The sequence below is a fragment of the Crinia signifera genome, chromosome 11, assembly GCF_055691185.1.
Source record: "Crinia signifera chromosome 11, ASM5569118v1, whole genome shotgun sequence".
NCBI classification, from domain to species: Eukaryota; Metazoa; Chordata; class Amphibia; order Anura; family Myobatrachidae; genus Crinia; species Crinia signifera.
The window spans coordinates 3,819,051-3,843,276 of NC_139227.1; the positions used below are offsets into that span (position 1 = coordinate 3,819,051).

The 24,226-nt window shown below is 46.3% G+C and overlaps 1 protein-coding gene across 2 annotated transcripts in view; it reads right to left on the reverse strand.

Annotated features, from left to right (window-relative positions):
• Positions 1 to 1,315: 1,315 nt before the first annotated feature.
• The window catches only part of LOC146046019 (dipeptidase 2-like), a 68,919-nt gene continuing 46,008 nt past the window's right edge, over positions 1,316 to 24,226 (reverse strand). For both annotated transcript variants that reach the window (XM_083165182.1, XM_083165183.1), the window contains 6 exons: positions 23,330 to 23,399; positions 19,866 to 20,042; positions 17,765 to 17,849; positions 12,469 to 12,544; positions 8,232 to 8,367; positions 1,316 to 3,553 (listed from right to left, as the gene is read on the reverse strand). In XM_083165182.1, the coding sequence (XP_083021308.1) occupies positions 3,365 to 3,553; positions 8,232 to 8,367; positions 12,469 to 12,544; positions 17,765 to 17,849; positions 19,866 to 20,042; positions 23,330 to 23,399 (733 nt within the window). In that variant the 3' untranslated portion in view covers positions 1,316 to 3,364. The remainder of the gene's footprint in view (positions 3,554 to 8,231; positions 8,368 to 12,468; positions 12,545 to 17,764; positions 17,850 to 19,865; positions 20,043 to 23,329; positions 23,400 to 24,226) is intronic.

Genomic DNA, 24,226 nt, shown 5'->3' on the forward strand with positions numbered 1-24,226 from the left:
TACATGCTGTCCTCAAGCACCCCCAACAGTGCATATTTTCCAGGCCTCCTCACAGAATCACAAGTGAAATAATTAGCTCCACCTGTGATCTTTTAAAATGTGTCAGTGAGTAATGACTGCACCTGCTGGGTGACGTAGTAGACGTAAACTGTTGGAGGTATTTTAGGACCAAGGTTGAGAACCACTGCTGTAGAGGACAGCCAATCTGCTTCGGAAGATGCAAACTCTCACCCCAAAACAACAGCCAAAGGCTTTAGGGGCACTGTGTCCGAGGATGCAGCTCTTGTTCTGGACATGCGCGGTAAACAAATCATTGGAGATGAAGGATACCATTGGTTCAAGCACTATGGGCCCTATTCAGACCTGATCACTGGCTGCTTATCTTTAGAGCCCAGCGATCAGATAAATGCCGCCCCAAGCCACCCAGCACACCCAAATTCCCCCCCATGTGAGGTGGAACGTACATCCATTGTTTAGTTGTATCGGCTGTGATGTACTCTGGACGCCAAATTCCGGCAGCCATGGAGTGCACCGCCATGACACTTCCAGTCCAGTGGAACGCATAGACGTCACTTCCGGGTCCAGCGGCGTTGTGAGCTCTCTGTATGCACTGAAGGGCACTGTATGCGTCCGAATGGTGGCGGCATGGCGATTCTAGTGTAGGTGAGTTGGAATATAGATCTCACTTTGAAGTAAAACACCACCCAAATCTAATATCTAATTCTCTCCCCCCACTGGCCACTGCCTAGTATCCATAATCACTGCGAATCTCCCCCCTCCCCCCAAACCACATGGGGAAATCTCCCTCCACCAGCCAGAACATGCAGTTATGCAGAATTCCCCACTACCTCCGCTGGGTGAAACATGCGGATAGTCGGACCACCATCTTCTGCGTACCCTGACTCAGAACCTACAGATTCCCTCTCCCTCCCACGGCTGACTGGAACCTGTGGGTACACGTACCACTCTGTGTACCCTTGTGATTCTGTGATCATTTAAAAAAAAAATGAAAGGTGCAGGGAACTGATTGCCTTTCCATGGGGCCGCTGGGCCCTGTAGCAAGTGCATTGCCTGCACCCTCTATAGTTACGCCACTGACTGACATCATTGTATATTATATTGTGAAAAATTTTCAGTAATTCTAACAGTAATGTTGCTTTTTTTCCAAAGAACTTGAGGCCGTAATGACAAATGATGTAGAGGGGGAGAGGAGGGATGGTCCCCCATAGGGGAGAGTATTTAGATTTCACACTTGTTTATTCTTTATAAAACTGCACCACAAACATAACGTTATGAATACAATTTATAATATAATATAGTATCTTATCTTCTGTTCAAACTGGGTTTTTATAAGCTTAGAAACATTCCTAGATTAATAGACTAATAGCTGTTTAAAAATATGTCAGTAATTTATTTGAAAGGAAATGAATGTAGTGAGATAATTAAGCAGGTTTACACTATAATAAAATGACTCCATGAACCCTACATGGTAATACCAGGAGTAACGGTGCCTGGAGGTTGTTCTCTACATAGTATAACCAGGAGCAACGGTGCCTGGAGGTTGTTCTCTACATGGTATTACCAGGAGCAACGGTGCCTGGAGGTTGTTCTCTACATGGTATTGCCAGGAGTAACGGTGCCTGGAGGTTGTTCTCTACATGGTATTACCAGGAGTAATGGTGCCTGGAGGTTGTTCTCTACATGGTATTACCAGGAGTAACGGTGCCTGGAGGTAGTTCTCTACATAGTATAACCAGGAGTAACGGTGCCTGGAGGTTGTTCTCTACATGGTATTACCAGGAGGAACGGTGCCTGGAGGTTGTTCTCTACATAGTATTACCAGGAGTAACGGTGCCTGGAGGTAGTTCTCTACATAGTATAACCAGGAGTAACGGTGCCTGGAGGTAGTTCTCTACATAGTATAACCAGGAGTAACGGTGCCTGGAGGTTGTTCTCTACATGGTATTACCAGGAGTAACGGTGCCTGGAGGTTGTTCTCTACATAGTATTACCAGGAGTAACAGTGCCTGGAGGTTGTTCTCTACATGGTATTACCAGGAGTAACGGTGCCTGGAGGTAGTTCTCTACATAGTTGTTCTGTCACTGAATTCAGTAAAGCCAGCGGAGGTTCCAGAGAAGGAGCTGCAGTACAGCTCAATATTCAGATGGAGAGGCACAGCAGCTGCCACCAAGTGCCGTTTCAAACTGATTCAATGGCAGTTGGTGTTGCACCCCCTATTTGAATTTTGGACTGTGCTGTATCCCCACCTCCTGGAGCCGCCACTGAGTATAGCGCATATGTAGCTTTTACTCCATTTTACACAACTGACATCCAGATAAGGGTGAACTTATTTTGAATCTTGCAAAAAAAAAAAAAAAGTCTTTTTTTTTTTTTTTTTACAATTTTCTATCCTAAATGTTTTAATTTCCATAAGAGTACTTGTTGGAGATGCAATAACACTGAGAATTACTTATCAAAGGCTCCAGCAATCAGAGCCCTCTTAACAGCATTGTAAGTCTGTGGGCAAAGCATTGCACTGGGGTTCCTACACATAAATTCATGGGAATATACATTATAACTTTTCCTGCATTCCCGTGCCATCTCTCCATCGTTGAACAGTTGTCAGTACTCTGGTCAATAAGCTCCAACCATTCACCAATGAGCATGCCGTATTCACGGTCTAGCTGCCGGCTAAGAGGCAGGTGGAGGTATATGCTCCCTGGTCACTGTGGGGGTTACACACATTCAGAGGGTGGGCAGCTTCCTCTAACTGAAATGTTATGAAAGGATACAGTCCTACTTTTGGTAGAGTGGTAAAGAGATACATTGCAATTATTCTCTACACTGGTACCAAAAGTAAATCATTTAGCTATATTTGACCTTAGAACAGTGGTTCCCAAACTGTGTGCCGTGGCTCCCTGGGGTGCCTCGGGACACATGCAGGGGTGCCCTGGGTTGGTAGTCCAGGACCAACTCAAATCATTAATGGTTAATTATTTATGATCAAAACCAGTGCTGGTGGCTGCCAATAATAAAATGTGTACAAACAGAAGCAAATCCTGCCCTTTCCCACATAACTGACCCTAAGAATCACATATAAACCCAATTTTAATTTTTTTTTTTGGGGCCTAGGGGTGCCGTGAAAAGATTCTGATACTCTAGGGTGCCGTGAATCAAAAAAGATTGGGAACCCCTGCCTTAGAATATAAATTATAGTACTTATTTAGATATTGCTGGTAGGGCCATCTTAATGTATAGGCAGAATGGGCAGCTGCCCAGGGTGCCACAATTCTAGGTATTGACATACCACACTCTCTATTCTATACATGGAATTGAGCTGAGTTTCACTAATTTTCTACAATATCATAAATATATGCAGAAGAATATGCCGGCTATCAGTATAGGAACTGAAATGCTTCTTTCCTGAATTCCCGACATCGCCATGCTTCTTGGTGGAACAAATTTCCTGAGACTTAAGCGGCAGTCGGTATTCAGCTCCTCTTCCTGAATTTCTTCCTCCGAAGGTTTCAAGGACAGTTGGTCATCTCTCACCTAAAACATTTCAACAAATACATTTGTATATATTGATAAATAATATGATGAGTACTGTAGGTAATAAATTATATATAGAAAAACAAACAGGCTGCGCTAGTCCTTAATATATCACTTCTTTTAAATCAAGTACGGTGCACCTCTCCTCCGAAGTGACCGATTCCACGGTCCCAAGGTACATGTGAAGAAACAGGAGACAGGCGCACAATGAGCGATAAAATTCAGTTCACTTTTATAAAATATAGCAGCTCACGTACATATAGGTTTACAGGTAACAGCTTGCCAGCATATCATAGCAAAGAGCGGGTGGTCATCTCTCACAAAAACACCGTAGCCGCAGAGCTCCCAGCGTCCCGTCGGTCAGATTTCCCGGCTCCACCAATGCGTCACAGCAGAAACACGCCCAACCGGTTTCGTCGCTTGTTGGACGAAGTATGTTGTACGTGAGCTGCTATATTTTATAAATGTGAACTGAATTTTATCGCTCATTGTGCGCCTGTCTCCTGTTTCTTCACAAATAAATTATATATATATATATATATATATATATATATATATATATATATATATATATATATATATATATATATATATATATATATATATATATATACATACAATGGCTGGAGGTGCGGCACTCGCGGCTTCGTTATCAGAAATTAACACACCGTGAGACGGTTTGGGGTGATCAACGTTTCAAATAGCGTGTATTTGTCATCAGGACCTGATGACAAATACACGCTATTTGAAACGTTGATCACCCCAAACCGTCTCACGGTGTGTTAATTTCTGATAACGAAGCCGCGAGTGCCGCACCTCCAGCCATTGTACTTATTCCTTTGTGAAGGCACCGGCTGCAGCTTCTAACAGCTACATCGGAGTGCCAGACCCCTGCCACATATATATATATATATATATATATATATATAATGATTGGATGGCTGCGGCACTCCTCCTGGGTCTATGGGTGTACGGCTGGTGCCCCCCGCAGAAGATCCCCTGGGGGTATTGATAGAGAGCGTGGTGGGTGCGGCGGCACTCAAATAAACTGACACAAAACGACCTGGATAACCCAACGTTTCAAGACCTGGTGGTCTCTTTATCAGTTTATTTGAGTGCCGCCGCACCCACCACGCTCTCTATCGATACCCCCAGGGGATCTTCTGCGGGGGGCACCAGCCGTACACCCATAGACCCAGGAGGAGTGCCGCAGCCATCCAATCATTATATATATATATATATATATATATATATATATAGCGTGTGGAAAGAAGCGTCACTCCAGGTACTTGTTCAAATAGTAATTACTATTTGAACAAGTACCTAGAGTGACGCTTCTTTCCACACGCTATTTGACAAGCGCTGGTGCAGCCAGCGTACAGCGGGCACCCAGGTCAAGGTACAGAGTGGAGCAGGGGCAAGTGAGGAGTGCCGGACCTCCAACTATATATATATATATATATATATATATATATATATATATATATATATATATATATATATATATATATATATATATATATATATATATATATTTAGCGCAATAAGGCAGCACCCGGATAGAAAAGCGACAAGCACGCAGTCTGGTGTCAAACGTTTTCGATGTATATAATATATATCGTGCCCTACGGGCGCTCTTCACACCCTTGTAAGGGCTCCGCCCCCTTAACCTGTAAACTCCTTTATTGCGTGAAATATGGTTTAACCACTTGAGTGGTATTCCCAGAAATTTTCCAGGCTCCGCTGCGCTGCTGCAGTGGGCTGTCCTTGAAAATTTCCGGGCATACCACTAATATCAAGGTGTGCGCCAGTGGCACATCACCTGTACAGGCACCCCCCACCTCCCCTCTCCATCCTCACTTCTCTGCTCCGGCGATTGTACGCCAGAGCTCCCCTGCCACTGCCCCACCGCCATTAGTTGCAGGGAGCAGGCAGCAGCTTTGGGCGGCTCGGGAGCGCTTAGGAGTTCAGGTGTCCGAGTCCTCCTGAGCCGCCGCGAACATCCCCGAGCCTGCCACCTGTGGACACTGCTATGACTGGCGGCTGGGGCAGCAGCAGGGGAGCTCCGGCGTACAATCACCAGGGCGGAGGTGAGGGGGGCATATTTTCTGTGGGGGGGTTTTGTTGGGGCAGGACAAACTTGCCCTGGTAGGTTTGTCCTGTCCCAGCAAAAGCCACCACTCAAGGGGTTAAGAAAGGTCCTGTGTTAAAATGCCAATGACCATACGCAGGGCGTCATTTAGAGTTGATCGTACAGCTGCGTTTTTTGCACGACTGCAATCAGGTCCAAACTGGGCATTCATATGTAGCGCAATGCGCACGTGCGTTGTACTTGTACAAAGCGGATCGCCGCTGGGCAAGGGGTCTCTGCGAAGAAAGCGTTCACACAGTCCTTCGGACAGTGACAGAAAGAGGGCGGATATGGGCGGAAGAAGGTGTCAGCTGTCTGTTTATCACACTGACGCACTCCCACATCCTGCACTCTATCACACTGACGCACTTCCTCACCCTGGGGCCAAGTTTCTGTCAGTCACGCACTCTCTCACCTCACGTCCTGCGTTCTATCACACTGACGCACTACCTTACCCTAAGGCCTGCGCTCTATCACACTGATGTACTCCCTCACCCTAGGGCCTGCATTTTATCACACTGATGCACTCCCTCACCCTACGGCCTGCGCTCTATTACACTGACGCACTCCCTCACCCTGCAGCCTGTGGTCTATCACACTGACGCACTCCCTCACCTTGGGGCCTGCGTTTTATCACACTGACGCACCACCTTACCCTACGGCCTGTGCTCTATAACACTGACGCACTATCTCACCCAACAGCCTGCGCTCTATCACAGTGAAGCACTACCTAACCCTCCATCTAGACCCCCGCAGGCTAGTTCTGCACCTCCCTGCTAGTGCTTAACCATTGTACCCTGCGGCCTAAACCTTCCCCCCCCAGCCTTACACTAACCACCCCACATATATCACACATACAGCACTCAGTCTACCTACAGTATTTGCAGAGTGCAGGGTAGGTTAGCTGGGCGGGTCTAAAATACAGCAGCCTCTCCTCTCCCTTATGCTGAGAAAGAAGCAGCAGCAACCACCGGTAGCTCCACCCCTGTCCGAATACCCTCTAGCCCCGCCCCCATTGGTCCTGTGTAGCCCCGCCCACCTGCCGAGCAGGGCAACCTGGATGTTGGCTAGCCATCTCAGGGGGAGATCCATAGGTGGGACAGTAACAGTGACAGAGAGGGAGGGAGGCCAGTGCTGCGCTGATAGGCTATTAGCCCCATTGAACATCTCCTGACTGGCCAGCCACTGTGCGCTGCTGTATGTGTGTCCGTTGGCAGCTGTGTGCGCGCGGAGTAGTCCTGTATAGCCGACGCTCAGCATGTGCATGGCAGGCGTGGCCTGGCGCATGTGTGAGAGGCTGCAGGACTATGTAGCACACACGCAGCCTCCATCGGACACATATACAGCAGCGCTGAGCCGCCTGATCCCCGCATGTCACTACAGCCGCAGTGCGGCTGCTGAGGATGGGTGAGTCGCCATGACTGCGTGGGACTGCAAACGTCACCATTATTCAAGACTGGCGCGCAGGTGTTTGGAATTTCTAAATAGGGGCAGGTGTGTGGAGATGTGAGGGAAGTGTGTGGAATTACTAATGGGGGCAGTTGTGTGGAATTACTAATGGGGGCAGTTGTGTGGAATTACTAATGGGGGCAGTTGTGTGGAATTACTAATGTAAGGGGCCTACTATTGTGTTGCATGATGTGTAAAAGAGGTATATGGTGTGCTACATTACATTCAAAGACACAGACCCTTTTGAATGACCACACTCAATACTTCCATCAGATATTAGAGGGCTGCACTCCAGAAATATGAAGTGACCCACCAGCTGAAATAATTGACCACCCCTGCTGCAGCCCATAGGTAAAAACCACCACTGTTATACCCTTTTCACACTGCTGCAAAATCCCGGGTCATCGGCGGGTCAGACCCAGGTCATCTGTGGTGTAAATGGGTCATGCCGTGTCCCTTTACACAGGACTTCTACCCAGGTCCTGACCTGGGTAGAACACGGCTAGGACCTGGGTAGAGGGTGGTGTAAATGGGTACACTGGGTCAACTGACTCCCATTTACATGAATGGGGGACGTCCAACCAACGGACCGCAGCGTCCGCAGGTTGGACATCCCAAATTTATGTAAACAGGAGCCGGGTCGGTTGATCCAGCGTACCCGTTTACACCGCCCTCTACCCAGGTCAGGGGGGGGGGGGGGGGCACACACAGCCTGTGCTACTGTCTGCTATACTCTGCAGACAGCAGCGGTGGCAGCGGAGGAGGTGAATGAATGCCTATGTGTGTGTGGCATCCATTCACCTCCCGGACGATGGCTGGGGGTGCACGGGGGCTGGGGGCAGCCCAGCAGCTTACATTGGTGCTGGCCTGTCCCCAGCACGGCGATCAGCGGTCCCGGCGTGGATGACCGCGGTCCCGGTGCTTGGAGATGATCTCATCTCCAAGCGCCGCCTCCTTCTACACTGCGGGTAGGCACCGCAATGTAAGCGGTGCAAATCCCGGATCCAACCCAGCTTGGATCCTTGTTCCAAATGCCGGGTCGGATCCAGGATTTTTGGTGTAAAAGGGGTATTAGTAACCACATTCCTTTCCTCTTACCTTCTCCACCTCTCTAAATACTCGCAATAAGTTTTCTCTTAATACTCCTTTTATTTCGTCGTCTTGCCATCCACGTTTTAGCAATTCCTTAATCAGTAGTGGATATTTTGACACATCCTCAAGGCCATCAGGAAACCTACAATCAATAAATTGAGTACGACAATTATGTAATTGAAAATGACTGTATTATTTGTCTTTTCTAATCACTAATCTTGCCATGGACACAGTATTCCTCACTCTCTATCATGTGTTTTATAGGTTTTTTAATAGGAAATTACCCGGCGTTGCCTGGGATTTTGTTTACAAAAATCAAATTCAATTTTAAACACACAGTATAAATATATCTCCTGATACACTCTGTGCTGCTGGGGGACCCTGCTACTGGACTGTATAACTCTGTGTGTGCTATCTCCATTCCCCTCCTCACGTCATGTCATTGCCCCTGTCACATGCAAACCTGTCATCTCTGACCTATCATGCATGTCTTTATATTGGGCCTTATTCTGGCAAATTCCTTCTTAGATGAACAAAACTATTAGGGTGAGTTATTTTGTTTCTGTGCAGGGTAAATACTGGCTGCTTTATTTTTACACTGCAATATAGATCTCACTTTGAAATAAAATCCCACCCAAATCTAACTCTCTCTGCACAAGTTACATCTGCCCCACCAGCAGTGCACATGGTATTGTACATCTACGAAGGAATTTGCCAGGAGTGAACTAGAATAAGGCCCATAGTCTCTGTTGCTGTCCCACCCCTAGGGGTGCTAAACCCCCCTGTATTTGTTCACAGGTTGCAATTGATATGTGTACCAAGTTTGGTGTATATGGCTTAGAGATGTGCAGGATCTGATTTCAAAACAGTTGTTGACAGTTGATAGCCAATAAGATCCTGTCATGTGATTTGGGATAGCCAATAAGGTCCTGCTTTGAAATCGGAGTAAATCAGAACCTGCACATCTCGGATCCAGTCATTAAAGAGTTATGTTATCTGCTGAAATACTATGTGCTGCTGCCTAGGGGTGTCTTACCCCCATTATTTGTGTAAATGGCTCAAGCCATTCTGGAGTTATGCTGCCTGTTGAAATATCCTGTGTTGCTGCCTCACCCCTGCCTAGGGGTGCTAGGGGTGTATTACCCCCAAAGTGTTTGTTCACAGATTGTAATTGATATGTGTACCAAGTTTGGTGTAAAGTTTGGTAACTGAACTCTTTCTGGTGCCAAAAATACCCAAATATCCTGTGCTGAAGATGATACAGTGCCATTAAGCACAAAACAATAAGTTATACAATTTAGGTGCATCTCCTCCATGTCAGAAAAAGGACCCATCTGAAGATTCTACAGTAATGACTGACAGGCATCAAAGTCAACAACTCCGATGCACAGGCAGACGGCTTCTTCTGCTATCACTGGCCTGAAAGCCAGGGTTGGACTGGCGGGTGCCGGACGGAGTCCCGACAGTCGGACCCCTATACCACACCCGGACTGGCTATCTGGCAGTTTAGAAAAATGGCAGAGAGGCTGATGGCCAGATTGGCTAGTCTGGCCACATTGCGGCAGGCGGGGTTTCTGAAAGACTCAAAGCCATTGGTTCAAGTGCCACAAAGAATCCTCCTTCCCTGGGGAGTGACTCCCTGGCGGTTACTGACATGATTGTAGTGTCTTTCTCTTTTCAATTTCCCCTCCATTACAGTGTGTGGCATAATGCCTTCTGCCCGGTGCCCGCACAACTTGTGGCTTCATTATAAGGACAGACACCATACTAGCCTTAGGTGTGCAGACACCTTATTTCTATAGGTTATGTGCTCACCACAAACAACCTGTGCTCATATTATATACGGAACTATCTGACATTGCAGACTTGAATTTTATTGTTTTTTTTTAATTTCCTGCACTGATCTATACACTAAATGGAGGACTCATGCCTGGTACACACCAGAAGGATCCTGATTGTTAGTAAATCGTTAGCAGATTGTGTGATGGTCGCATGATCAGTTGGAGCACACGATCTGCTAAAGATCTGCTAACGATCTGCATCCAATCTGATCCCAATCCAATCTGAGTCTGTATCCAGTTGAATGGATCTTTTACAGATCCTACCTGCAGCAGGTAGGATCTGAAAAATGACCAAACGACAGCGGGGATGCGCATCGGATTGGAATCAGATCCAAATTGGATCTAAACATGCAAAAACATGCCCATTCTACATACAATCGGTTGGAATTGGATCCAGATTAATGGGATTGAGCCCTAATCGTTCTGGTGTGTACTCTACATTATCCTTTTATTTGTGATTGGAAGAGATCTACCTTTCTATTTAATTCTATTGACTCTATTTATTTCGGGGGGGGGGGGAGGTTTGGGGTTCAGATGAGATCAGGGGTTGGAGCGTTTGGGGATTTATGGATTCGGGTATTCGTGGATTCAGTGGAGTTTGGCCGCATTTAGGTGTTCGGTAAGTTCGGGCGCTGCTTTATTCGGGTGTTCGATTGTGTTCTGATAATGCTTGGGTATTCGGACGATTGGGCGCGTTCGGGCATGTTCAGACACTTAGCTGTTCAGACGCACTCAGCTGTTTGGGTGATTGGGTATTCGAGTGCTCAGGCATTTGGGCATTTTGCCGGGTTCAGACGATCGACTGTTTAGGGGTTCATGTTTCCAGTTGATCAACAGCAGGAGTGGGAGGTGGAGTGTGGTCAATAGGGTGAGCGGCCTGTGTGTGTGTGTGTGGGGGGGGGGGGGGGGGGAGCGCAGTGCACTGCCAAGCCTGCTTCTAGATGGTGGTGGCTTATAGCGGGTGTCAGTCGGCTGTTAAGATGCCGGGAGGGCAGGGCTCGGGGTGGGAGTGGCCAGGGTCTTCTGTACTTCAGATGCAATAGCACACAAGAAACATCCAATGCACCCCTGATGGCTTCAGATAAGATAGATCCTCGGTGCTGCACCATCTAGTCAAAATCTCACTGTATGTACACCCCAAGGAGTGATATACTGCAAGTGGTTTGTTGTGGAAACTGTCAGTTTGGACTGTGTTACTGGAGATTGCTGAGCTGTTATCACCCGTTCTGGTTAACCACTGTTGGTTATTATCTATCACTGCCCCTGAGTGATTTGGAACCCTGGATCTTCACACATTAGCACTGCAGCCTGTGGCTGTAATAGTAGGAAGACCTTTGATCATAGGCGTGCACATGGTTTGTATTATGAAGGCCTCTCCAAAAATGGCCACCACCTTGGAGGAGACAGACACTTGAGGTACCTCTAGTGTCTGTCAGAGGAGTTCAGTACGCCCAGCATGACCCTAAAGTGTGGATTCCGGCAGCGCTGGCACTCTGTTTGAAAGGAAACCTCATGGCAACAAGCATGTATCCCCTCTCCACCTTGGCACCGAGCATGTAAGTCCCCTTGGCAATAAGCATGGAAGTCCCCTTAGAAACGAGCATGCAAACCCCCCTTCCCCCTGACAACATGCATATACCCCCCTAGCAAAGAACATATGACTCCTCCTGGCAACAAGCATGTAACACCACCCCCCCTCAGTCAATGAGTATGTAACACCCCATAGCAATGAGCATGTAACGTCCCTCCTAGCAACGAGCATGCAAATCCCCCCTGGGCAATGAGCATGTAATCCCCTTTGGCAACGTGAGTGAAATGCCTGGCAATGAGCATGTATACCTGACATTGAGCACTATACCTCTGGCAACGAGCATGTAGGTAAGTAGCATTTATGTGGCATAATATGTAATAGGCATTACAGTGTGTGGCATTATGTGTAATGGACATTTAGGTGTGTGGCATTATGTGTAATGGGCATTATGGTGTGTGTGTGTGTGTGTGTGTGTGTGTGTGTGTAACTGTCCCTGTTTGTAGTGTGTGTGTTTGTGGGGGGGATGATTTATGCTGAAGCCCATATACATAAATAAGTCACCTTCTGTTTAGGATGCATTGATGCCCAGTAGGCGGTAATAGACACGCCTTCTATTGGTGCACCCACTAATAAATGGTCTGCTCACACCTATGCCTTTAACTGCAGCATTAGTCAAAAGACACAGTCACTGCTGCATAAAAAGGTGCCGCTGCAACTGCGTCCAAAACACGTCCAAACTGCGTCCAAAACACAGTTAGTTGGTATTTTAAGGTAAATTAAACGAGGAAAAATACATTTATGCCAAGGCTATAACAACTGTTGCTGTTGTATAAGCAAGTCAAACAGAAAGGATATAAATAGAGTAACTCACCCTTTTACTCCATCATAGTCTCCGCCAATTCCAACAGACTCTGCACCTGCCACATTCCTAATGTAGTCAAAATGGTCTGTGAAAAAAAAAGAGCTTAAGTCTCTAGAAGATATACTGTAGTTTAGAGCAAAATTTATGTCATTTTACAATTCAAAGGTTAGAAAATAAGTTTGTTCTTTGCAATATCTAGTAAGGACATTGCCCCGATTTTTTTTTTTGTATTATGCATTCCTTGAGAATCTTGAACATTGTAAATTGTATATTAAATCTTAAATAAAATATATTGGTTAAAGTCTCTTTAACAAAGTTCTGTTTAGGATACTTTAATACATTACAAAAATATATTCCAATAAATGTCCTCTCTTAGTTCCTCCATATTGTTTTGTTTTAAGCATTAAGTAGCATTTGAAAAATGTTTAACTATATTATGCTATTAAATAAAATTAAAATAAAATGCGGCTCCTCACCTCTAATTCAAGTGTTTTGTGTATCAGCCACTAGGTGGTGCCCATACAGAGCATTTTACATTATACTATACAGAACAATAACGCTATAGAGGGAAATCTGACAGATGTATTTACAGAACATGGCATCAACAATAAACCCTGCTTGCCCAGGTAGTTGCAAATAATAACACAGATTTGGGATCACACCATTCTAGTCACCAAGAACAGGCAGCGCAGATGATTTCAACACGATGCACAAAATACAATGTACTTGTTTTAAACACAGCATTTACAGATGGATCGGCTCTCCTTATTGGTCAGTGCTAGGGCCCCATTTATTTAACATATTTATTAACGATATTGGGGTGGGTATAGTCAGCAATGTTTCCATCTTTGCTGATGACACAAAACTAGGCAGAGTAATGAGATTAACCAAAGATGTCTCCGCGCTTTAGAGCGATCTTAATAAATTAGAAGAGAGGGCAAAAAAGTGGAAAATGAGGTTCAGTGTGGATAAATGCAAGGTGATGCACCTTGGGAGATATAACCAGTGTGCTAGGTATAACCTATGCGTGGTGGCACTGGGTAATTCAGAACTAGAAAAGGATCTAGGAGTACAAATTGCAACCAACCGGGGTGTAGTGCTCAGTGTCATGTAGCATCGAATAAGGCGAACAGGATTCTAGTCTGTATATGTAGGGTCAGGGAGACTAGGGACTCATGCTATACTACAAAGCATTGGTTAGACCACATCTAGAATCATGGAGTACAATTTTGGGTCCTGCACTACAAAAATGACATAATTGAACTGGAAAAAGTCCAAAGAAGAGCAACAAAGCTAATAATACAGTTTTCAGACCGCAATGCTGGGTCGCACCCGGGATTAGGACACTCGTCTCATTCCCGGAGCGACACAGCATTTGCGGTCTGAAAGTTCCGCGTCCGACCTGGCTTGTGATGTCCCCATGTCGGTGACGTCACCGGGTTGGTGACGTCATATGGGGCGGAGCTGAGCGGTGGCGCATCACTGGGGGCTTGGGAGGAGGCAGCACTTGGAGCTGACAGCGCTGCCTTCTCCATACTGTGAACGGGACTTTGGTCGCTCGACCCAGGCTACCCATTCACACTGCACTTGACACAATTCAGAGCCGTGTTCAACATTGGTCATTACCAGGGTTGAACTCCTGTGTTGCTTGACCCGAGGTGGCCCTTTCAGACCGCACCTCGACCAGTGTTGGGGCCGCAAGGACAAGGCAAGAGTGCGGTCTGAAAGCGGTATAAAGAGGTTGGAGAATTCAAGCTTTGGAGACAGATTGAACAAATTGGGATTGTTTACACTGGAAAAGAGACATTTAAGGGGAGACATGCTTAACATGTAGTAGTAGTTCATTTATTTATAAGGCGCCACAAAGTGTCTGCAGCGCCGTACATACAAAATAAAAAACAAATGACAAGGTAATGTACAGGGTGTGTTGATAAAATACAGCATAAATAGGGGTATAGCTGTAGAACTAAAATCAGCATCAGTTCTGAAGTAGGTGTCAAAATTGTCGAGGAGACTGAAGATGAAGTAGAGGAAGGGAAGAACAGGGCAGGAGCACTGGTTAGGTAAAGAGGTAGGGTGAGTACGTGAGGAAGGAGGGCCCTACTCATAAGAGTTAACATACTAAAAGTAGGTGGGTGGAAAAATGAAAAACAATAGGATAAGTAGAAACCGATGGAGGGGTAGGGTAGGCAGGATAGGAGGAGCGAAAGAGGTTAGGAGGAGGAGGGATAGGCCAGTCGGAAGAAGTGGGTTTTAAGGGAGCACTTGAAGGAGGTAAGGGAATCAGAAAGCCTGATGGGTGGTGGGAGGTTGTTCCAGTGCAGGGGGGCAGCGCGAGAGAAGTCTTGAACACAGGAGTGGGAGGAGGTGATTAGGTGAGAGGTCAAGCGGCGGTCGGCAGCGGAGCGAAGAGGACAGGAGGGAATGTGGATAGAGATCAGTGAAGAGAGGTAAGGAGCGGTGGAGGAGGAGAGAGCCTTATAGGTGGTGGTGAGGAGTTTAAAGAGAACTCGGAAAGGAATGGGGAGTCAGTGAAGACATAGACAGAGGGGAGAGGCGGAGTTAGAGCGGCGGGAGAGGAAGATGAGCCGAGCAGCGGTGTTAAGAATGGATTGGAGAGGGGCGAGGCGGGCGAGAGGTAGCCGGAGAGAAGGATGTTGCAGTAGCCAAGGCGGAAGATGACAAGAAAGTGAATGAGAATTTTTGTACAAATATATCAGGGGCCAATATAATGAACTGTCAGGCACCCTTTTTGCTTTAAAGAAGAACTTTAGAACATGTGGGCATGAGTTTAGACTAGAAGAAAGAAGATTGTGTACCCTTAGAAGGGTAAAAAAAAACTTTTTTTACTGTCAGAGCAGTTAAATACTGGACCTTTCTACCTGGATAGGTGGTGTCAGCAGACACAATGACCCATATTTAATGCGGCCGGCGAGGGGGTTAAATGGTGGGGATCGCAGACAGGGCCGTTTCTAGAGGCGGACAAGCCGTGCAGCAGCCCGGGGCGCCGCACGGCTTGTCCGCCTCTGAAACAGCCAGGGCGCCCGGCAGTCTCCCACCCAACACCCAGTAGCCGCCGCCGCCGTAGTCTCCCCGGCCGGCCCGACTACACGCTGGAGAGGGGAGGGGAACGCATCGTGCGTCTCTCCGTCCCCTCGCTCAAGTCACTGGGCTGCCGCTGTCAGCCAATCAAAGCTCGGGCGCGAGATATGAATGGCTGACGGCTCAGCTCAGGTACACACACTGAAGGGGAAGGAGAGAGGCAAGATGCGCTCCCCTCGGAAGCAGCATAGACAAAGTGAGTTTGGCACTGTGGGGGCATGTGGCACTGTGGGGGCATATATTTGTGGCACTGTGGGGGCATATATTTGTGGCACTGTGGGGGCATATATTTCTGGCACTGTGGGGGCATATATTTCTGGCACTGTGGGGGCATATATTTCTGGCACTGTGGGGGCATATGTGTGGCACTGGGGGCATATGTGTGGCACTGGGGGCATATATTTCTGGCACTGGGGGCATATGTGTGTCACTGTGGGGGCATATATTTGTGTCACTGTGGGGGCATATGTGTAGCACTGTGGGGGCATATATTTGTGGTACTGTGGGGGCATATGTGTAGCACTGTGGGGGCATATATTTCTGGCACTGTGGGGGCATATATTTCTGGCACTGTGGGGGCATATATTTCTGGCACTGGGGGCATATGTGTGGCACTGGGGGCATATGTGTGTCACTGTGGGGGCATATATTTGTGTCACTGTGGGGGCATATGTGTAGCACTGTGGGGGCATATATTTGTGGTACTGTGGGGGCATATGTGTAGCACTGTGGGGGCATATGTGTGGCACTGTGGGGGCATATATTTGTGGCACTGTGGGGGCATATATTTGTGGCACTGTGGGGGCATATGTGTGGCGCTGTGGGGGCATATCTGGCACTGTGGGGGCATATTAGTAAACGGCATCAGTTGTGCGGCAGCGGCACATGGGGCATAATGTGTAATGGGCATTACGATGTGGGGAGTATTGTGTAATTGCCATCACAGTGTGGGGTCTAATGGGCATCTTGGTGTGCGGTGTAATGTGTAATTGTCATCACGGTGTGCGGCGTAATATGTAATCGTCATCACAGTGTACGGCGTAATGTGTAATTTGCATCACGGATAAATAGTGTATAATGATTTAAGTAGCCTGTCATTGTTTGGCCTTGATCTGTGAGGTGTACTAGGTCACTGTGTGTGGCCTTCAGCCGGCCAACTTAAGTGCGGGAGGACAATAACAATTCCTGCAGCAACCAATGTCTGGTCATGCAGGTTGCAAAAGTGTGATATAAGGTAATTGTTTTCCTGCTAGACCACGCCTTACATTAAGCCACACCCCCTATTTCGGCTTTGTGCAGTGAAGGCGGGGCGCTGAAAAGAGGGCGTGGTCTCATGGGAAGGAGGTGTGGCATCACAAAAAGGGGCGTGGTTTTACACTTTAGACCACACTCCGTCATGCCCATTACACATAAAGCCACATACCATAATGCCCATTACATACTATATAACAAACCGTAATGCCCATTACATATTTGACACATAAGTGCCGCTTACTTACAGTATGTGCTCATTGCTAGAGGGTTCTTGCTCGATGCCAGGGCTTCATGCTCGATGCCAAGGGGAATAAGTGCTTGTTGCCAAGAGGGAGTTAAATGCTCATTGCAAAGGGGGAGTAAAATTACTTGTTGCCAAGGCAGGATTGCTTGTTGCCAAGGGGGGGGGGAATAGCTTGTTGCCAAGGGGGGGGAGAGAATTGCTCGCTGCCAAGGGGGAGTGAGACAGCTGCTGGACGCACCTAATTTAAACAAATGACAGCTGGGCAGAGAGCGCTGTGAGCTGCCCGGTTGTAGTCTAAGCAGGAGCATTGAAATTTTCAGTTCTCCCGCTGGACTGCGAGCCAACAGGAGCTCGCAGACCGGCAGCCAATCAGGAGTGGCTACCAATACCACCAATGCTTCTCCTGATTGACTGCCGGCGGTCCAGATGGAGAACTGGAAATATTAATGCTCCTGCCTAGACTACAGCCGGGCAGCGTACATCGCTCTCTGCCCAGCTGTCATTTTCTAGGTTTAATATATGCACATATGAATATTGTTTTTAAACTTTAATTTCTATGTTGCACAAAAATACTATTCTGTTATATTTATTCCTCCTATGGCAAAAAAATATTTTTTACCAAAATGTAACATCAGATATTCTGACTGAATTTGTACATGGTAATGATGTCTTACATTATGGAAAAGGAAAGCGTGAAATACAGACCTGCTACTGCCGATATGTCTGCTGTCTTTCTGCACGCAACAAAATCTGAATGAAAAGTCACCATTACCAACCCTCGGTTCTCTTTCTGAAACAAACACAAAATACATTCTAAATACAATAATAATAATAATAATAATAATATCATCATCATCATCATCATCATCGTTTTTTTAATTTGTAGAACCCATATCTTGGTGTATTTTATATCAGCTACAGTGACGCATGAGAACTGGGAAACATTCTGGGAAAGGAAACGTATACAAATTATTTTATAAATGCATCTTGTTATTGTGTCGGAAGTGTATATTACTGTGACATAAATGTCGGCACATCGTCATTGGAGGGTTCCCATTAGTGTTATAAAGTATAGACTGCAAATAATATACTGCAGAAAAAGCCTAAATAAAGGAGGGTTTATAGATGGTTCTCGGGGTCATTGGTCATCCACTGATGGTCAACATGGCTTCGCTCGACACCTGAAATAGGTCGACATGCCTGAGGTTGACATGGTTGGAATGTCAACACAAACATTCGATCGACAGTCAAAAGGTCGACATGAGTTTTCCAAATAACATTGTCCCAAATGTCAAAAAAGTCGACATGGACACTGCCCATGTTGACTGTGTACCTCGGCCCCTTGCATGACTCGCTGTGTCGGCACAGTGCCACGCTAGGCTCGGCACACTATTTTATTCTCCCTCCACGCACTAGTGGATGGTAGGGCATAAAATACCGCCTGTCGGCACATGTCGGCTAAAAAACTCATGTCGACCTTTTGACTGTCGACCTTGCCATTGTCGGCCTAATGCTTGTGTTGACCTTCCAGGCATGTAGACCTACTGTATGCCAGGGACAATTGTTATGTGCCGTGTACAAATGGCTGCCCTATGGTAGAGGGATGTCGTCCTCAATTGTGTGCAGATTTAAAGGAAAAAACCTTGTACATAAATATCAATTTAATTATAATATTCAATAGATAATATCATGCATGCAATTAATATAAAACAAAGAAAACACAACAATAAATGTATAAAAAACAAACAAACATATAGACACCGATTGGCCAGTATTAAGTCCTGATTGAGTAGTGTGCTGTGCACGGGTTCTAAGCACAGCTGTATATCCATAGGTGCACCACTATTACACTTGTAAATCTCCCATTTATTGTCACTTAATGCGGAAGTGGATTCGTTCATAGAAATGCTTCCAGGTGGTAAATGGGGCAGAAACAGAGGTGACACTTTGTTGGTCCTTATTAGATGGAGCTCATTAATGAGCAGTCTTACCCGTGACCGGTGGTGACCTGTACCTTTGTAAGTGCTGGTGCCCAGCGTCAAACTGCTGATATTAGGTGGGTGCCGCTCTCCTCTAGGCTCCGAAACTTGATCCATCCAGCGGGCTCAGTCGGAGAAGGAGGGTGCTCTGTATACCGGTGGTCTGATGGCTGTAGTCGAGACACACCGTGCAAGCTGCGAATAGCGGTCACAATCTCTTGGGCTGCCGGCTCTCCAATAGCGTGTGGAGGGTGTGTTTCACCTGCGCCGGGCCCAGCAGTCGAAAGATGTCCACTTGTGAGGTGCAATTGGCGCACGTAAGCACAGGTCACCGGCCACCTTTGGGTTAAGGTCCTCAAAAACGCGTTTCGCCGCACTCAGGGCGGCTTTTTCCATTCAGAATCGAAATTCTGACGGGTGCTGGTATAGAGTATGTGCCTAAAAAGGGGGCATGGTATGTACATTTTCAATGGGACATACAGTGAGTCACCAGGGCCTGGACTCGCTGCACATCCATGCCTGTCTATGCCAGGTGGCGAGCTGAACACTGGAAGGCAGAGCTTCTATCAGTTCTTGTCTTATAAGAGCCAGCCAGCAGATCATAGTGCCGGTCGGCTGAGCTGTCATTCTCCAGAAGTCCAGCCCTGCACATTACCATAAAGCCAATAAATTGTCTGGTCTCCTGCCCTTTAACAGTCACAGGCTGCCTAATGAGACAGTCTCTATCAGTATGAGCATTCTATGGGTAGACGTTCCTAATCAGAAATACAAGAGGTTTCAGGATCAGAACAACCCACTTTATAAAAATAGAAAAAGAAGAAACTTACAATACTTCTGAGAATATCATCCGGAACATTACGATTTATTGGACACAGAGCAAATGCCGCTGAGTGACTAAATATAACTGGGGCTTTAGTTATTGCTAAGGCTTCTCGAGATGTGATGAAGGAGGTGTGGGAGAGATCGATGATCATTCCGATCCTGTTCATTTCTTTTAGCACTTCCTAAAATATAAAAACATTTTGAAATTTTAGGATCTTAACTGAAAAAAGTGGGACCATATGTTTTGCATTTCTTATTATATTTACAAAGAATAGTCACCAATAATCTATGGAACATAAGAAAATTGTTAGGGCACTTTGAGAACTTTCCAAAACACAAGCTACAGTAGCTGATACCTTATTACCAACCTATTCAATAGATAAACTTGCCTAATCTAATTATCTCTGCTTCTCGGAGTTCCTAACTTAAAGGTTCAAGTGGCTGGTGCCAATGGATAGTGACACAGATGACGTTATCTTGCCCCTCAGAATGCAGTTATAAATGATGGCAATGCCGGTGGCAGTGGAGCCATGCTGACAAACTGATTTTACAATGAAGTGGGTCGGATGAAGGTGGGCGGACTGCTCTCCCAGAACTCCATGGGAACTCTTTGACATTTAGATTTTTGGGTGAGTAGATGATTAAAAGACATCAAAAATGAAGTTGCATTGCACAAAATAGCTATTGCCTCACAATAAATAAAGATGCTCCAGAAATGCCCCCCCACCCCCTCCTAAATCTGCTTTGCATATTTTATCCTTGTGCCTATGGTTGGGATACCAGACACATTACCGGCTTTCTTTGAGCAATGTAATCCATCCAGGACATATAAGACACCATTGCTTCTCTTAAGCCAACCCCATGTTGCTCAGCAAACCTTGAGAGAGGGGCCGGGGGCAGATGGGACCTCTCAGCAGCAGCTCTGCAATCAGTGTATTTTCCACATTGTCCAGTAGGCCTTGGGGCAGGATCAGGGCTATTTTTGTGCAGGCTCCAGCAGGAACTGTGGCCCTTATTCTAGCTCACTCTTTCTGACAAAATATTTCTTAGATGGACAAAACCATGTGCACTGCAGGTGAGGCAGATGTAAAACCCCACCCAAATCTAATTATCTCTGCACAAGTAACACCTGCCTCACCTGCAGTGCTCATGGTTTTGTCCATCTAAGAAATATTTTGTCAGAAACAGTGAGCTAGAATAAGGGCCACAGTTCCTGCTGGAGCCTGCACAAAAATAGCCCTGGGCAGGATATACTGGGAATTAAGCCGCGGCATCACTCTGGGTGTGCAGTCCGCATGGAGTGTCACTCTTGGAAAATTCCCATACATCGCTCCATGTGTAGGGGCCATATCGATGCACGGCTCCGCGCACCACTATTGCCCGGCGATTAGCCAGGCAGGGACAGTATTCTCCTCAGAGAACACTGGCCCTGACAGATCGCTGACACATCGCTGTGTGCTGAGTGTTCTAAGCAATCTATCATCAGCTCAGCAAATCTCCCCGTGTGTAGGCCCCATTAGATTTGGGTGAGTTATTTTGTTTCTGTGCAGGGTAAATCAGAGGCGTCACTAAGGTTGATGTCACATAATGTAATGACTCATGTTGTACCGCCCTTCCCATTTGGCCTCCTTCATCTGGCCCTGCATTGCAGAGGGATAGCTGCCCTTTGCATTACTAATCGCATATGCAATTAGTATCGGCCCGATAGATGGTGGGTGTACCGTGCTTGGTACATCATTCCACCCAGAGAGAGAGAAATATATTAATATATATATATATGGTACTTGTGTACTTTCACGGCTCCCATCGCATGCCATCGCATTCCAAATGTAGTGGCATGCGATGGCATGCGATTTTTTCAGTTTTTAAACATTTTTTGAAAAATCACATGCGATTTTTAACAGAAATGCATCCAAATGCATTGAAATTAGTATCAAACATGTTCAATGGCCCCCAAATGTCATTTTTGAGGCTGTACCACCCCAACTACCAACGCGAACCCGAAGCGTGGCGAGCGCAGCGAGCCCGCAAGGGGCGGCGGTACGCATCCTACGACCTTTTCATACCCCCACGTCGGCGTGGAGTTGAGAATAGAAAGTGTGGCGAGCGCAGCGAGCCACCAAGCCCGAAGCGTGGCGAGCGCAGCGAGGCCCGCGAGGGGACGTGGACACCTGTGAAGCCCGCGAGGGGACGCGTATACCTGTGAAGGTATCCGTGTCCACTCGGCACGCTTCGGGCTCGGTGACTCGCTGTGCTCACCACACTTTCTATTCTCAACTCCACGCCGACGTGGATAGTGGGGGTATGAAAAGGTCGTAGGACGCGTACCGCCGCCCCTCGCCGGCTCGCTGCACTCGCCACGCTTCGGGTTTGCGTTGATAGTGGGGGTGGTACAGCCTCAAAAATGACATTTGGGGGCCATTGAACATGTTTGATACTAATTTCAATGCATTTGGATGCATTTCTGTTAAAAATCGCATGTGATCGCATGCGATTTTTTCCTATACGATGGACATCGTGGGAGCCGTGATTGTACACAAGTACCATATATATATACACAATTTCGTGGCCCCAGCACTCTGTTGCCCCAGCTGGCGTGTCTTGCCCTGGTGCCCTCCGGTATGGCGAATTACCACTGTATAGACCTTTGGATGTTTAATCAACGTTTCAGGGTACGTGACCCCTTCATCATACATACATACATACATACATACATACATACATACATACATATACATACATACAGTGCTCGAAGTGGGCCGGTATACAACGCGGCACTTCACTTCGAGCACTGATTTCCACCACCCCCCCTTTTTTATTCAGTCACCTAAGTGTCCATCTCCGTGCTTTGCTCCACCCCTCTGGAAACCCCCTTCTGAAAATCCTGCGTTTGCCACTGCCCAGAACCCCCCTAGTGACACCACTGGGGTAAATATTGGCTGCTTTATTTTTACACTGCAACTTAGATTTCAGTCTGAACACACCCCACCCAAATCTAAAGGCCCATACACACTGGGAGACTTTGAGCTGAAAGCCGCCCAGGGTGTATGGCCCGGCGATGAGCGCTGCTGCACATTCCTGCATCATGGCTGGGAATGCCGCTCATCTGCTGGTATTACATAGCACTGCGCTATGTAAAGCCGTCCTCTCCCTGCTGTTGCCGCCGGGCAGAGGGAAAGCTGCTTAGTGTGATGGACGTAATCATCGCTGTCCATACACGCTGGGCATAGTCACCAATATATGTATATGGACCTTCCTCCCTTGCAGCACCTGGGGGGCATTACTAATTTGATTGAGCAGCTCTCACATTGTTGTTTTTACATGTTACATCTTCCCCAGCTGCAATGCACCCTGGTTTATCCATTTGAGAAGGATTCTGTTTTTGTGATCAACTCTGAATTATGCCCTATTATTGTACACATACATTGCCATATACAAAATACAAAAGTATCCAAATATATAAACTTACTTTGCCAAAATCTGTCAAGCCTTTTCTTCCTCTGTAATATGTGTGGGTCTTTTCATCAGATGTCTCTGCCCTGAAGATTCATAAAATATGCAACAATTTATGTACAAATACTGAACCAATAATGAGGCACACTGAGCTACCTAATTCAGCTAAATATTCATACTTAATAAATATTTGAATTGGTGCAATAGTCTGATGCCTGATTACCTGCTTATTGGTAGATCTACAGTGATGACAATGACATAAAAATAATAATAAAACAAAATATTTCTATTTAAGCTCTTGTATATTGCTGGCCAAGCTCAGATTTTCATTGCATAGTAAGTGAAATGGAGACTATACTGCCTTAGGAGAACTATTTAACTGGGAATTTTGTTTAAAAAAAAACTTCTCAGAAATTGTCTTTTATAATTGAATTAGGTCAAGAACATTTAAAACATATCCAAAACAATTATTATATACTAGTTAGCCCTACCTTGTGATTGCCTCTGTGTTTGTGCATGTGTGCGAGAGAAAGAGATTCAGTTCCACTTGCAGCCAACAGATGGCAGTGTTTCGGAGACATGCGGACACTAGACATATACAGTATATAGATGATAATGTGTGTGTGTGTACCTATAGTTATAAATATATGGACAATGGCTTCATATTGGTATCAGAGTCCTAAAGAGATAAAGGTGGGTAGATGTAGCACATATCTGGTGGTTCAAATTATACCAATGCTGGAATGATAGGAACTTTAACATCCAATAATGTTGTATCGATGTCTTATTTCTGTGTTACAATCAATGACGTGTATAGATTGATGGGTTTTTATGTATTGTGTTGTTATACTATTCTGTTATCTGAAATTATGTATTCTACATTTGTGGACAATGAAGTCTCCATGAGACAAAC